This window comes from Cynocephalus volans, chromosome 11 (genome assembly GCF_027409185.1).
Source record: "Cynocephalus volans isolate mCynVol1 chromosome 11, mCynVol1.pri, whole genome shotgun sequence".
Taxonomy (NCBI): Eukaryota; Metazoa; Chordata; class Mammalia; order Dermoptera; family Cynocephalidae; genus Cynocephalus; species Cynocephalus volans.
In genome coordinates, this window is record NC_084470.1 from 22,739,708 (window position 1) to 22,756,658 (window position 16,951).

Here is a 16,951-nt window from a genome sequence, read left to right on the forward strand (position 1 = left end):
TTTATTTCTGGATTCTGCATTGTGTTCCATTGGTCCATGTGTCTGTTTTTATGCCAGTACTATGCTGTTTTGATTACTGTAGCTTTGTAGTATATTTTGAAGTCCAGTAGTGTAATGCCTGACACTTTTTGCTCAGGATTGCTTTGGCTATTCAAAGTCTTTTTTGTGGTTCCATGCTAATTTTAGGATTGTTTTCTCCATTTCTGTGAAGAATGTCATTAGTATTTTGTTAGGGATTGCATCGAATCTTTAGATCGCTTTGGGTAGTATGTTCATCTTGATAATATTAATTCTTCCAATCCATGAACATGGAATGTCTTTCCATTTTTTTGTGTGTCCTCTTTAGTTTCTTTTATCAGTGTTTTATAACTTTCATTGTAGAGATCTTTCACCTTCTTGGTTAAATTTATGCCTAGGTATTTTATTTTTTTGGTAGCTATTCTAAATGGCATTGCTTTCTTGATTTCTTTTTCTGCTACTTTGTTGTTGGTGTACAGAAACACTACTGATGTTTGCATGTTGGTTTTGTATCCCACAACTTTACTGAATTTGTTTATTAGTTTTAAGAGCTTTTAAGTAGAGCTTTTAGGTTTTGCTATATAAGATCGTGTCATCTGCAGACAGGGACATTTTGACTTCCTCTTCTCCAATGTGGATGACCTTTATTTTTTTCTTTTGCCTAATTGATCTGGCTAGAACTTCCAGTGTTGTGTTAAATAGGAGTGGTGAGAGTGGGCATCCTTGTCTTGTTCGGGTTTGTGGGGGAAAAGCTTTCAACTTTTCTGCATTCAGTATGCTGTTAGTGGTGGGTTTGTCATATATGGCCTTGATTGTGTTGAAGTACGTTCCTTCTATGCCTAATTTGTTGAGGGCTTTTTATCATGAAGGGATGTTGAATTTTATCAAGTGTTTTTTCTGCATCTGTTGAAATGATCATATAGTTCTTGTCTTCATTCTGTCAGTGTGGTATATCACATGTATTGATTCACATGTTAAACTGTCTTTGCATCCCTGGGATAAGTCCCACTTGATCGTGGTGTATAATATTTTTGATGTGCTCTTGAATTTGGTTTGCTAGGATTTTGTTGGCAATTTTTGCATTTCTGTTGATTAGGGATATCAGCCTGTAGTTTTCTTTTTTTATTGTGTCCTTGTCTGATTTTGGTATCAGGGTGATGCTGGCCTCATAGAATGAGTTTGGAAAAATGCCCTCTGCTTCAATTTTTTGGAGTAGTTTGAGAAGAATTAGTATTAATTCTTCTTTAAAAGTGTGGTGGAATTCAGCAGTGAAGCCATGGTCCTGGTCTTTCCTTTGTTGGGAGACTGCTGATTACTGATTCTGTCTCATTACTCATTATTGGTCTGTTCAGGTTTTCTATTTCTTCTTGTTTCAGTTTTGGTAGTTTCTGTGTGTCCAGAAACTTATCCATTTCCTCCAGATTTTTCTATTTGTTGGTGTATAGTTATTTATAATAGTCTCTCATGATTCTTTGTATTTCCTATCTTTTGGGGGAATGGGAGGCAGCTGGCTGGTTTAGGGTTTGAACCCAGACCTTGGTGTTATCAGCACTACGCTCCAACCTATTGAGTTAATGAGCCATCCCCAATTCTCTGTATTTCTGTGGTATTGGTTATAATGTCTCCTCTTTCTTTTCTGATTTTCTTTATTTGAGTCCTCTCCTTTTTCCTTAGTCTAGCTAATGGCTTGTCAATTTTGTTTATCTTTTACAAAAAGCAGCTTTTTGTTGATTTTTTTGTCTTGTAAAAATAATTTTTGATCTCTATTTTATTTAGTTCTGTCCTAATCTTTATTATTTCTCTTTGTGTACTTATATTGGGATTGGTGTTTTGTTTTGTTTGTTTTTATGTTCCTTGAGGTGCAATGTTTGGTTGTTTATTTTAAATCTTTCTACTTTTTTGACTTAAGGACTTATTGCTATAAACTTAGTACTGCTTTTTCAGTATCCAGTAGGCTTTGGTATGTTATATTTCTATTTTCATTTGTTTCAAAGGCTTTTTTGATTTTTTAATTTCTTTTTGACCATTCAGGAGCAAGTTGTTTAATTTCCATGTATTTGTACAGAGTCCAAAGTTTTTTCTGTTACTGATTTCAAGTTTTATTCTATTGTGGTCTGAAAAGATACTTGATATGATTACAGATTTTAAAAATTTGTTGAAAGTTGGTTTTTGGCCTAACGTATGGTCTATCCTAGGCAATTTTCCATGTGCTGAGAGGAATGTGTATTCTGGACTTGGATAAAATGTTTTATAAATGTCTATTTGGTCCATTTGGTCTACAGTACAGTTTAAACCCAGTGTTTCTTTGTTGATTTTTATGTCTAGATGATCTGTCAAATGCCTAGAGGGGGTGTTGAAATCCCCAATTATTATTGTATTGAGGTCTATCTGTCCCTTTAGATGCATTAATATTTGCTTTATATATCTGGGTGCTCCAATATTGGGTGCATATATATTTACAGTTTTTATATCCACTTGCTGAATCGATCCCTTTATCATCATATAATGTTGGTCTCTTTTTATAATTTTTGATTTAAACTCTATTTTATCTGATAGAAGTATAACTACTGCTGTTCATTTTTGTTTTCTATTCGTGTGAATATCTTTGTCCATCTCTTTATGTTTAGTCTATGTGTCTTTACTGGTGAACTGAGTTTCTCAAAGACAGCGTATAGTTAGGTCTTGTTTTATAATTAATTCAGCCAGTCTGTCTTTTAAATGAGGAATTTAATCCATTTACCTTCAGTGTTGTTTTGTAAGGTATGGTCTCATTCCTTACATTTTGTTAATTTTATTAAAGTTGTTCCTTTAGTTGAAATATCCTTTGTTTCTTTCTTCCTCTTTTATTGTTTATCTTTGCTGTTTGGTGGTTTTCCATAGTTGTAAGATATAATTTCTTTCTTGTTTGTGTATCTGCTGTACTGGTGAGTTGGTTTTTTTTGCTTGTTTTCATGATAATAGTTATCATCCTTTTTTTCCCCAAATGTAGAACTCCCTTAAGGATTTCTTGTAGGTCTGCAAGAAATCCTTAAGGGAGTTCTAAATCTAGTCGTGGTGAGTACCTTAAGTTTTTGTTTGTGTGGGAAATATAGTGTTTCTTTTTCATTTCTGGAGGATAACTTTACTGGGAATATTATTCTTGGCTTGCAGGGTTTTTTCTTTCAGCACTTCAAATATGTCGTTCCGTACTCTCCTGACCTGTAAAGTTTCTGCTGAGAAATCTGCTGATAGTCTGATTAAGATTCCCTTATAGATGACTTGATGCTTCTCTTACTGTTTTTATAATTCTCTCTGTGTCTTTAAGTTTGGACAGTTTGACCACATGTGCCTTGGAGAGGACCTTTTTGTATTAAGTCTGCTGGGAGATCATTGAGCTTCTTGGATTTGGACATTTGTACCTCTCCCAAACTTTGGAATTTTTCAGCTATTATTTCGTTAAATAGGTTTTCAAAGCCTTTTCCTTTGATTCCCCACTGGAACATCCAAAATGCAAATGTTTGTATGCTTAAAGAGTCCTATAAATTTCATATTCTTTTTCATTCTTCATCATTATTATTATTATATTTTGTCTGACTGGGTTATTTCAAAAAACCTGTCTTCAAGTTCACAAATCCTTTCTTCTGTTTGATCTAGCCTGTTGCTTAAGCTCTTGGGAATTTTTTAATTTCATTTAATGAATTCTTCAGTTTTAAGATTTCTGCTTGGTTCTTTTTTTATGATATCTATCTCTGTTGAATTTCTCATTCAGATCATGAATTATTTCTCTAATTTGTTGAATTGTCTATCTGTATTCTCTTGCATCTTGCTGAGTTTCCCTAAAGTGGTGGTGGTGGTGATGATGATGATGATGATGATGATGATGATTTTGAATTCCTTTTCAGGCATTTTGTAGGTTTTCTTCTCTTTGGGGTCTTGTTCTGGAGTATGATTGTTATCTTTTGGGGGTGTCATTTTTTAAAATTTTTTTTCATGTTTCTCATATCCATAGATTGATGTCTGAGCATCTGGTGGAACAGTCACTTCTAATTTTCTGGAATAATTTTTGAAGTGAAAGACTTTTTCCTGTAGATGTTTCTGTAGTGTCAGTTGGGTAGGGTGTTTTAGATTTAGTTCTGGGTGGTCTTCATATGATTTCTTCAACCATTCAACATTGGAGTTGTCTGCTAGTGCCTTTGTAGCCTAGGCACTGGAATGCTGAACAGCTCCTTGCTGGAATGGTGACACTGGGCCAGACTGCTGGGGCTGCTGGCAGGACCTTGATCCTCTGCAGATGCTCTGGTACAGTGACTGCTCAGCTGAAGTTGGTGACCCTTGGTGGGGTTTCTGGGGTTGGTGCTGCAAATTTAGGGTCCTGGGAGAGGTGTTATGGCAGTCAGCTATTCCTCCACTAAAGTGAGTGGGGTTGCTGGGGTAATGGATGGGACCACAGACTCCTGGGAGAAGCACTGGGGTGCTCTGTAGCTCCTCAGGTGGAGCGGACAGCCCTGGGGAGGTGGGGGTTTGCTGGGGCTGTGTCCTAGACCTTGGACTTCTAGGAGAGGTGCTGACAGATTCTCAGCCTCCACAGGTGGAATAGATGACACTGGGCAGAGTCAGTGGGGTAGTTGGCACGATCTCAGGCCCCCAGGAGAGGCATTGGGATACTCTGCAGCTCCGCAGGTGGAGTGGGTAGCTCTAGGCAGGTTTGTTGGTGTGGTGCTGTATTGGGTTTCTGTGTCCCTTAGGATAGGTATTTGGGCAATTCACTGAAAAGAGCAGGGCTTTTGGGTGGCAGAAGGCCCTAATTGGTTGGTTCTCAGGCTCTGCAGAGTGTGAGCATTGGCTCCTTTTGTCTTGGGGGTGGCCTGCCCACTGTGCTGTACTACCTGATCCCAGGGGTGCAAGGCACTGCATGGGTTCTAGTGCTGGAGTCACAGCAGGATGTAGTGTTGAGGGTACTTTAGGGATGTGGTGATGCCAGAGGTATTGGGCACCAGGGCAGAATGCACTCTGATGTTGGCTCCCATCCCCAAATGTGGCCATGTGCCATGGCATCCTGGGTTCTAGGGGATGGGGGAACTTAGTGTGAATTCCCTCTTTGGAATGATGCAATCATGTAGGCTCCAAGCAGCTCCCTATACTGGGCTCATGGCCTGCAAAGGCTGTGTGGTGCTCTTGTAGCTGAGATCGCAGGTGTCGTGGGAATGTAAATTGTTGGGGACTTTTCACTTACCTTCTCCCCTTAGTAAGGTATCTCTTCTGTTTCCAAGTGGTCCCAGACAGGTGCTTCACTTTTCTTTCTGTGCTGCCACCCTGAGTTTCTGAACTTCAAGGGGTCTTCTTCCCTGTTTTGCTGAATTCTGTACTTACACAAGCCTAGATGTTATAGCCTTCCACAAACCTAGGCTATATGATATGGTCACCATCATATATGGAGTTTGTCATTGACCAAAACAGTTATGTGGTTCATGGCTATATATTAATTTATAAAGCTTTATATTTGTTTTATGTACTTTTTAGTATGAGCGTTATATTTCTCACTGAAAATGCTTCAAACCAAAATAAGTAGAACATTTTGTTGTAGAATTTGGATCATTTTTCAGTTTCAGATATTTCATTTGTAAAATTTGGATGAAATAATTCCATTAATCTCCTTTTAAAAATCTGAGTAAGCAAAATATTCATGACACTGCATTTTTGTGTAAAGCCCTGTGTTATGTGGGTTTATATTTATCTATTTTAAATGTTATTCTCTTAGTACAGTTCAAACATACTTGTATCATTTGTTTGAATTTTTTTATTGAAATAATTTTTTTTTTTCATTTTGTACAGATAGTCGTACAGGCACTGCAGTGTTCCCATTACTCGATTCTTTGGCAGTTGGTGAAAATTACTGATGGTTCTCCTTCCAAAGTAAGTAAAAGTTTCTATAGGCAGAAGGGTTATTACTAAAATACCAATCTTGCTTAACTCATTATTTAATAATTTATTGTTATCTGTTATATAAATTACTATAAACTTTAATAAAGATATGACTTATTTTTATCAGTTCTTGCTTTATCTTATGAGTAAGGATGTACTTACCTCTTTTGGAAGGTAGCCAAAGTCTTCAAGCTGTAGAAACATAGTTGTATATATATATATGCACAAGGTTAAAATTCTTGTAAGAAATAACTGTACTCGACATGAGAGCTCTGATAGGTGACATGTTTTTAAAAAGAGAATAATATTGAAAGGCAGTAAGTAGTATGTATTATAAAAATAGCTTTTGATTCTGGAGGTATGGCATCTAGGGGCCCAAAGTGAACAACTCTCTATGTTAAAAACAACTTAAAATCTTAGATGAAATTTTAAAACTATTTTTTAAAATCTATCCATGATCATTTAAAATAAAAAGGAAGATACAGGCCAGAGATTAAGTGAAAGTAGGATCTGAGAAAGTCAAAAAGAGCACTGAAGCCTGCTTCACTTTAAGGATCTTTTCTAATCTTAGACAAGTCCAAGGCCCTTCCAAGGTAGAAAGTCATTAGTGGCCACATCTTCCTGATAAAGTTGAGATCCTAAAAAGCTACTTGCAACACAAGGGAAAAATAGCCTGTCCTAAAATTTTGTCATTGATTAAAGGGAGAAAAAGTAGGTTTCCCATGGAAGTTTATAACCATGTGCTAGCTTTTACTTAGGTTTTCACCCTAAATTCATACTATTTCAATGGTAAAAAAGAAAGAAAAAGGAACAAGTTGGGAGTTTGATTTTAAGTGTTTTGTTTTGTTGGTATCCCCAAGCACCTAACAATCAAATCTAAATCTCTTCAAAAGGAACTTGTCTTAAAGAATTTACACAAATAAAATTTTAAGAGTGAACTCATAGTAGAAAATCATTCAATGCAAAAGAAAACAAGAAACCATGAAGAGAACCATTAAGAGAATTAGACAAAAAAGTACTTCACACATTGGAATTATCTGACACAAATATAAAATAAATGTTTCAGTTGTTTCATGAAATGAAAGAGGCATGAATGAACATATCATTAAAAAGCAAACATTTGATTAAAAAAACCAAAAGATATTAAGATGTTTACATATCTTCATCTTAACAAAACAGAAGCTGTTTAACCAGTAAAGAAAATTAATATATTTGCATATAAAACCAACACCTTGATATGGAGCATTCTTTCTCAGAAAAAGAATTTTCCTTTCTGATTAATAATTTGAAGACTTCACTGCATTTGAAAAGTATTTGGTTTTTTCCTGGTTTTGTTTTTAGTTAGAAGAGTGCTAATTATATTTGTTACCGTCATGGTTTTTCTATTTTATTGACAATTTCAGTCTTGAAAAGCAAAAATTAAAGTTAATTTTCTTTTTTTTTTTTTATTAGTGACAAAAGCCACTTTAAAAATGTGTGTTTTTTGAAATATTCTCTAATATGGTAAAAATAAAAGATTAATTTATATATGATACACAACTTTATTCCTTTTTTAAAAAAATCTGGTTAAATTTTTATTTTCCATTTTTTTCTTGGACATGATTTTTGTTGTCTGAGTTAATTGTATTTTGGCTGAATATTGATTATTGCATTTAGTAAATTTAGAATGCATACTTACCTATAAACTTAGCATAATTAATGGTTAATTCCTTCCTTAAATCTAATTTAAATTTTATTTTCTTACAATTATATTCCATAATTGGAGTGAGAATCTATATTCTTAAACCTACATATTTGCATATTTCCTATTTTTTAAATCCTGTTACAACAGAATTATTCTGAGATTTAGTTTGCCTTTCTAATTAATTTTTGTCTGTCACATTCTCCTAATAAGAAATAACTTCATTTTTGGCATCAGTCATACTGAATATTTCATGGTTGCCATTGCCACACTGGCAGTGCAGATTTTGTGACCAGCACTGATTTTCTTTATGCCAGAAAGAAGGCTGCAACATCATTTAGGTACTTTATTATTCACTTGATTTCCATTTGTAGTTTTGTATTCATTTATATCATATGTGACATTTTTCTTACTTGGGTGCCTCTCATGTTGTTTCTTCTGATTTTGAAGTTGTTGGTAATTTTATTAATTCAAAGTATATTTAGTAATTATTGTGTATCAATTGTGTCTGTAGTTTAAGAGTAAGTTCTCAAGATACACACAAACTTCAGAATTTATCTTGTATTGCTTAGATTTCTCCTTTTATAACATCTAATGACTTTTATATGTAATAATTACTAGATCAGGAATTGCCAAACTTTTTGATCCCCTATGTGATATAGGATATGTTTGAAAATTAAAGAGCCACATACATAAGCTTTGTACCACATGATCTATATTATTAGCATAATAATTGATAAGACATCAACTTTCTAACTATAGTTCTAGCCATATCATTAACTTGCGTAACCTTGAGGCAAATCACTTAAAGTAATTTTAAAGTAGATAGTTTATGTCAAAGCATTTTATGAATTGCAAAGTTCTTTCTACATATTAGTAACAACTTATCAAAAAATCATTTATCTGTGTCTCAGGTTACTTATTTATAAAATTGAAAGTTGTATTGTGCCAGTTTTTTCTAGCTCTAAAATTCTGCAATTTATGCTAAGTCTAATGACTGCTGTACTGAAAATGTTTAGATACACTAGAATCTTATCAGTCGTTACCTCTGGAAAATAGAATTTCTTTGCAGGCAGGCATAGCAGGAGACAGATTTACTTTCCACTTTATACTTTTTGATACTGTTGGAAGGGTTGTTTTTGTTGTTGATGATGCTTCACAGTGATAATTTATCACAAAAAAATAATTTTTAAAAATTGCTAGAACAAAAACATCTTGATTCTCCATTCTAATCTCAGGTTTTAGTTTATCATATATAACTCACTGTCAAGCTGGAATGAATTCTAGAAAAATGCTTAGTATATTCTATGTCTTATTTGCTGTAGCAACATTATTCTGTTGTTTATAAATGTAGTGTTAGAGCTGTACAGGGATTGGAAATGATTTGTTGAAACCTTTTCACTTCAGATGAGGCCTAGAAGGGGATAATATTATTATTACCTTGTTGGTGTTTTACATCTACTAAATCACATAAACATAAATTCTCTAATTTAATTAAATCTTTGTAATAATCTTATAAAGTTTATGTTATCATAATCTCATTTTATAGGTTAGGAACCTGAGCCTTATGGAGATTGGTATTGCCTAAAATCACAGATTTATAGTACAAATCTTCTGAATCTCAATCTAGTGGTCTTTCTGTTAAATTCTTGTATTAATAGGCTTTCAGTACAACTATTCCTGGAGGATTTTGTTGTGTGGTTGTTTTGGGGTTTTTTTAAAAACAGATTTTCTAAAGGCACATTGGTTGGCTCCTCATTGAACACAAACTGACAAAATCTGTAAATCAGTTGGGTATAACACAGTTATGTCACATAGCTAGGTTTCTTTTATCATTCTGTATTCTTGAGGGCGTGTAGATGAGAACTTACTATGATTTTTAAATGGCTCAGTTTGTAATGCCAATGGCTTACAGTTAAAGTAAATGGAGGACATTGTTTTTGATGCACCTAAAACTATCTCCCCCCTCTTTAATTTTTTTCCTGAGATTTAACTGTAATACTGTAGATACTGGGATATTTATAAATGTTAAATATATTTAACATTTGTAATGTTGGCCAATTTAAAGCAAACTGAAAGTCTATTAAATGAAGTAATTTCATTTTGTTGAAAAAAATGTTAAGATCCAGTGGGTCGTTTAGGTAGTGAGGGAACGAGCCAGCTAACTACCATTTGTTTGTTTTTATCTAATCATTAATACATTTATAGAAATTAATTTAAATCTCTGAAGGAGGTCACTTTTTAATTAATAAATTATGCTTATTATCTATGGTATGAAATATAAGGTAGAGTGGTTTTTATATATTGGGCTCCATTACTTGGATATCTGCTCATTGTAAAAAAAAAAAGCAAAGAAAGAAAAATATAAACAAAATAAAACTCCCAAATCTTACCACCAGTGGTTACCCACTGTTAATATTTTGGTGTGCTGTTTTCTTTTTTTTTCCCTTTTTTTTTTTTCCTGGCCTGTACAGGGATCAAACCCCAGACTTTAGTGTTATCAGCACCTCTCTCCAGCCAGCTGAGCTAACTAGCTAGCCTGAGTGCATTTTCTTTTAGTACTTGTTCTTACATATATTTCTAATTTTACTGAGATCATGATGTATGTACAGTTTTGTGTCTTCTCTCCAATTAACATAACAATTTCTTCAGTTAATAAGAAATGTTTATAGAGAATATTTTTAACGTATGCATAGTAGTCCATTATGTAGCTTATACCATAATTTATTTTACCATTCTACATTCAGATATTTAGGTTTAAACATAAAAATGTCTACTAATAAAATTAATGTGGCAGTGGGCATTCTGGTACAAAAGTTTGTTCTGTGTTTCTTCTTGTTTTATCTTGTATTCTTAGAAATGGACCCTTAGAAATGGGTCAATGACTTCACATACTTTTAAGTTATTGATACATACTGCTAAATTGCTTTTTAAAGAGTACTTTCTAAAGTTTATTTTTCTTCTCTATTGTCATGAACACTGTCATTGAGGAGATTATGTATGGTAGTTATATTTGAAGTTTAAATTCAAGTTATAATTTAACTAAACACTAAACACTATTTTATAAAATGAGGTAAATGAGAAAATTGTATTAAGAACAGGCTTAGAGCTTTGTTTTAAATAGAAGTGCACTGGGTTTCACCAATGGGTATTTCCTCTGTTCCCCTAATTTCCAGAATTGAAGCTCTTTGGCAGTCTCACAGGTCATGCTCAATATACTTTGCTCCGGTGCCCCCTAGTGCTGATCCTGTAGAAGCAGCCTTCAGTTTCTCTTCTCTGTAGCAGAAAACATCCTTCTTCCTTCATCTCCTTCTGGACATATACAAAGACATTTAAAGAGCCAGGTAAATAAGAGTTAGGGCTACAAAAATTCCCCTATTGCCTTTTTTGGCCTCGGAATCTAGAATTTATCTTCATTTTTTTTTTTCTCCTGGGAAGAGCTATCCTGCTTTCTGTAGTCTTACATTTGTGCTACTTTTTGCCTTACTCTGCTTGTTTCTATTCTTGACTGCACTAAGGAGGGCCTGGGGCAGACATCCCTGCCTTTCGGATCTAGACCCTATTCCTAATCCTTTCAGTAAAGGGAAGTCAACATTCCCTAGGTAGCTACAAGTCAAATTCTTACTAAAGTATTTAGCTGCAAAATTTGTTTCTCCATCACCCTCTTGACTAAAGAGTCTCCTATGCAAATTCCAACTTGTTCACCTCCAAACAGACTGGAGAAAGGAGGAGAGTAAGGGTGAAGGTGGGACTGATGGCTGCCAAGCCCATGAGGAGACATGTTTAACCTTGCTATTCTTCCCACAAACACACATTCCTAGAAATGTACTAGAAATAGGCTCAAATGTGTGAAAACATACAGGCTGTTTTCTACACCTCTTTTTTCCTCTTCCCTACTCACTCCTTCACAATAGTAGGGAACAAGAAAGAGGTGGCTCATTCAGGTCCTTGCCCGGAATTACTATAATAACAAAATATAGATAGTACCTCTTCATATGCAGAGTTAGCTGCTTTAAGGGGAAGAGAATGGGACCAATGGTGAGAAATAACAGCTATCCCAGAAGGAAAAAGTTTTTAGTAATGTATAACCATTTCATTTCACTTATTTTCTTCTAGATCTTTTCCCCTCATCTTTCATTTCTTGGGAATTCTATCCTAATTAACTGTCTAGTCAGTTTTAAGTCTTTCCTTTTGGTTGTTCCATGACCCCAAAGTTGTTCTTTAGTAGCAGTGTTCCTGTTAATATTATGTCCAATCACAAGTACCTGATTGGCTGTTCTAGAAAAGTTAGGGGAAAAAGATCTAGGTCTTGTTTTGTATTCATTTTTGTTCAGCTCTCAGAATGTTCTTTTTTAAAAATCCAGAATACAGAAGTAAGTGGCTGTTCATGCCAAATTCTGAACTTCTCCAAAATGTTATCCAACTCCAATATTTTAAAATCATCTGGAAACCAGAAGTAAACATGTTCAGCTTAGAAAAGAACTTACAAAGTATGTTTCAGCATTTAATTAAGAATAACATGTTGTGTTTGTAGCCCTATTCCTGGGCCTTCAGGCATAGGAACTTGTTTTCTCCTTGGGAATACTCCATGAACGGATAGCATAAGGCTTCTTCAGCTTCACTAGCCATCCACCTGAATACTGTTTTTACCTACAAAGGGACAATAGCCTTTAAAGCACCTAATTTGCAAATACCAAAACTCCTTATGATATTTAATATTATATGATTTAAGTAATGAGCCAGGACTGAGAAGATCTATTCTAAACAAGTATTACAATGTAAAAATGTTTTAACTGAGCTTATCAGAGGCGTAACAATGTTAAGAATATTTAGGCAAAACATAACACTCCCCACTTTCTAGTACAGAGATTGGAGATTTTCTTCACCAAAATTAGTGATTTAAAAAAGTTTATTTTCCTGTCAGGCCATTTATTTGAATAGAAAGGAAATAGGTGTCTTGTTCCACTTAATATCCCAAGTCATACAGTAATATATTTTACTTCTTACACTACATTTTTTTATTTTCAAATGTTTTTTCTTGGTAATTAACAATTACTAGGTGTTTGTTACGAGACTTCTTTTTGCTGACCCAAGTTATCTACATAAGAAGAGACCAGTTCTTGTATTTCCAGCATTTTTTGTGTTGGACCTTGGTGTTTGGAGTTAAACTCGAGTTCAAATTTTGGTTCCACTTCTTACCAGCTTTGACAAGATAAGCAAGTTACTTTCCCATGAGCTTCAGTTTCCTAATGTATAAAATGAGAATGATATTCACTGCTGGATAAGTTTGTTGACAAGATTAAATTGAGAAGTGTTTCCATTACCATGTTGGGTTTTTGGCATGAAATCTTAGCCTTAGTCTTTGCTTTCCTAATCTTCTCCCCTGCCAGAACCAAGAGTTGATATTGAATGAACTATTGTCTGAAGCCATGGGAGTACAGAAACATGCTAGTGTAGGTTTGGGATACAGCATGGTAGATCTTGTCTTCCGTCTGAATTTTGGGATAATGGGGAATTTAAGTCTCTCACTTTGGTCCTAACAGTCACTACTTTTCCCCTGTCCCTCTGACTCCTTTAGCTTCCTTCATCTTTGTACACTACAGGAAAGAGAAATCAGAAGATGGTCTGGAACTACAGTAGGCAGCTTAAGGGTTCCTGAATCATAAGTGGATTAGCCTTTGAGGCAATGGCAGGAGTCAGCAGGTGGGGATTCAAATCGCCAAGAACAGCAACAGCACTGAAAACTAGGTATTACATTTGGGGTTTAAATATCCAATAGTTGTTTTATTGTGTTTTCACAACAGTTAGCACATTCTCCCTCTCTATCTCAGAAGAGATGCTAGTAAGCAATTATTCATATAAGAAGGCAATTTCAGAGGTATAACAGGGTTTACCCTCCCACAATGGTGAGGTCTTTTGTCTGTTATTCTTTTTGTCAGTTGTTTTAATAAATGAATTTAATTTCTTATGTTTTATATATAATATGGATAAGGACCTTGTTTGGATGAAAAATAATTTATTGAGCCTTGTTGTTTGTTACTCAGGTATAGAAAAACATAACACAGTTTATGTCTCTGAAAAGGTGTATGGCCCAGTACAGGTTCAGCAAACTACAGCCCATGGGCCAAATCTGACCTGACACCTGTTTTTGTAAATAAAGTTTTATTGGAAAACAGCCATGCTCATTCATTTATGTATTGTCTATGGCTGCTTTCATGCTGCAGTGGCAGAATTAATTTGCTCGGACAGAGACCATATGGCCTTTTACAGGCCTAAAATATTTGCTGTCTGACCCTTAACACAAAAAAGTTTGCCAATCCCTGGCCTAGTAAGATAACCCCTTGGTCTTGTTTACCAGACTTTGTCAATTAGAAAACACTATCTGCCTGTTCTGGGTAACTAAAAGTTTAGTTTTGTGCCCCTTTTTCATCAGGAAAATTGATCACTGAACTCTTAACAGGCTTTATTTCCATATACTGAGATATTTGATCTGGTCTAAGTCCTCATTTAACTACTACACTCCATTTCTGTCCATTCCAAAAATGTGTTTGTCAGATAATCTTGCACTACTTTTCTGTGTTTACTACTAGTTTTTCTATGGCTTCATTTTCTGGCTATGATTATCTTAATGTTATTTCATAGCCGTGGATAAAAGGACAACTAAATTTGGTCTTCCTCTAGGCACATAAAATTTTTATACAAAATGAAAAGGAATCTATCACCCATTTTAAAGTGTGTGTGTGTGTGTGTGTGTGTGCGCGCGCGCGCGCGCGGAGGAATTAAACTGTTATCTTTCCTCCCTGACTATAGTAATATTGGGATAGTTGGATATTATGGGGGAAGTCTACATTTAAGTTCTACTTTTTCTTCCTAAGATGTCAAATTTTAGCCTTTGTGCCTTTAGAACTATGTCTTTCTAATATAGCTCATATGATAAATTCACCATCTTAGTTGTGCCTGCCCTATTTGAGGTTCTTCATTGTTGAGATTTTGCTGACTAGAAAGTATTTTAAGAACATCTTAATTCGTTGAAAGAGATTTCTCCTCTTATCTTTGTAAATAGATCACTGAGAAATTGAAACTATGTTAGCCCTTTCATATTTTGGCATATGTAGGCTTCAGTCTTCTAATTCTTGGTTTCACTAGATCTACCAGGAAGCAAAAAAACCTTAGTCAGTCTAATGAAGCAACTTGCAAAATGGATACAAAAGAATATAGCTAGAATCTTATTACCTGACCTGTCTGAATTCCTTTCCATGGCTACTCTAGGAAAAAGTGCTCTTGATGCCAAGCTGCTTTCAGAAAATAAGTTAAAATATTAGGAAATCTGAGGGAATAAAGGAGCATTGATACCTCCTAGCATCATTTTTTAAAAACTTAATTATTTATTGTTTGATGGAATGAACACATTATTCATTCTGCCCTAGAACTGTGAGATCATCCATATTAAGTATACCGATATTTCATTCAGTAAATATATACTAAACACCTGTTATATGCCAAGCACTATTCTTCTAGGTGCTAGTGATGGAAGCGTGAACATTCATCCTTTGAGTACTATCTGTTCTCATTTGAGTATGCAGAGTTAATTCTGAAGAACCACAGAATGACACAGAACCTCAGAATACCTAGTTCAATCCTCTTGTTTATAGATTTTTAAAATCTGTAATCCTCAGATATAAAATAATTTCTGTAAGGTCACATAGCATAGAGACCTTGTTCTTCTTTTAGTTACTTGTTCACTAAACATTCTCAATATCTTTTCTATTCAGAATATCAACAATGACCAAAAAGTTCTTCATCAACTCCAGAAGACCTCTTTAGCAGCCATTTTATTTTTCTGTGGCTCTTTACAATCAGACTTTTTTGAAAGAGTTGACTTCATTATCTTCTTTTCAACCCACTGCAGTGTGACTTCAGCATTCATAGCTCCATTGAAAATGCTCTCTCCAAGATCACTCCCAGCCTCATCATTGCGTTATCCTTGGGACACTTTCTAATCCTTATCTGTCTTATCTCTCTATGGTATTTGTTATTGTTAATTATCCATTTTTAAATGGTTTTTATTTTCTTACCTCTGGTATGCCATAATCCCCTTGTTTTATTTTTGCTTCTCAGATCATTTCTTAAACTTCTTCATAAGCTCTTATTTCTCATTCATCTTTGAAATATTGGTATTCCACAGGATACCTTTTTTTGGGCTTTTTTGCTGGCAATTTGATCTTGGATGTTCCCCAGGATACTTGTCTCCTTTCTCTACTTTTGATCTGTAAAAAGAACCTGAGGTACTGATAAGTTTCATAGAGTTTACTTGAGCCAATATGTGTGACTACATCCTGGGAAGACATACATTCAAGGCCTTGAATCATGTGTTCCAATTTGTAGACCAGGTTTTAGTATTTTTATAATCACAAAGAAGGGAATAACAAAGGGGAGAAGAGGGGACAGATCCTTAATCAGTACATCAGTTTTTCTGTTGGTTACATAGCATTACATAGGTTAGAGATTGGCCCTTGGTTACATCCTATATACACATGTATGAGTAAGGGTCAGTGATACATTTTTGGCATTCCTAATTTAATACATAGTCTTTTGAGGCATGAGTAGCTCTGGTTTTAGGTTAAAAATAGTCTTGTGGTAATGTTCCAGAAAGTGGAGACAACTTTTGCCCCATTTCAGACCCGGAAGTCTTTTAGGAATTTAGCTGACCTCAGTCAGTAGATTTCTGGCTTACCACTACATATTCTCTTTGAACAGTATCATTCACTTTTATCACCTCTGTTGCTGTCTAAATGCTGAGGACCACCAAATCTTTATTCTTGCTTCTCTGTTTTGGGCTTTCAGCTCATATATTCATTTGCCTTCTAAACATCTTCAGTAGGATATCTTTCAAGGATCTCAAAAGTCATCATTTCTAAAATTAACTATTGCTAACTGCATTTGTTCCTGTGTTTCTTATCTTGGTGACTTACACGACAATCCATCTAGTAGGCGACTACCTAAAAATTTAGGAGTAATCAACAACAGCCCCTACTCACGGTTATTCCCTAAATTCTATCAGTTCTAGTACTTTAATTTATTCCACACTTATTCACATCTTTACTGTCAACATTTTATTTTCAAGTCCTCATTCTAGTTAATTCCTATGGTCTTTGTTAATATGTAAGAAAATACAGGATAATGATTAATATGGACTTAAAAGTCAGACAGACCTAGGTTTGGATCCTTACTCTATCACTTAGAATTTATGGATTCTCTGATTCTCAGTTTCCTTGTCTGTAAAACAGAAATATTACCAATTCATAGGGTGATTGTGAGATTTAAATTTATGACACTTAGAACACAATTCTT

General features: G+C 34.7%; 1 protein-coding gene across 1 annotated transcript in view; it reads left to right on the forward strand.

Moving 5' to 3' along the window:
* STAG1 (STAG1 cohesin complex component) overlaps positions 1-16,951 on the forward strand; it is a 365,558-nt gene that overhangs the window by 317,406 nt on the left and 31,201 nt on the right. The window contains exon 22 of the mRNA XM_063115300.1: positions 5,830-5,910. Coding sequence (XP_062971370.1) covers positions 5,830-5,910 — 81 coding nt within the window. The remainder of the gene's footprint in view (positions 1-5,829; positions 5,911-16,951) is intronic.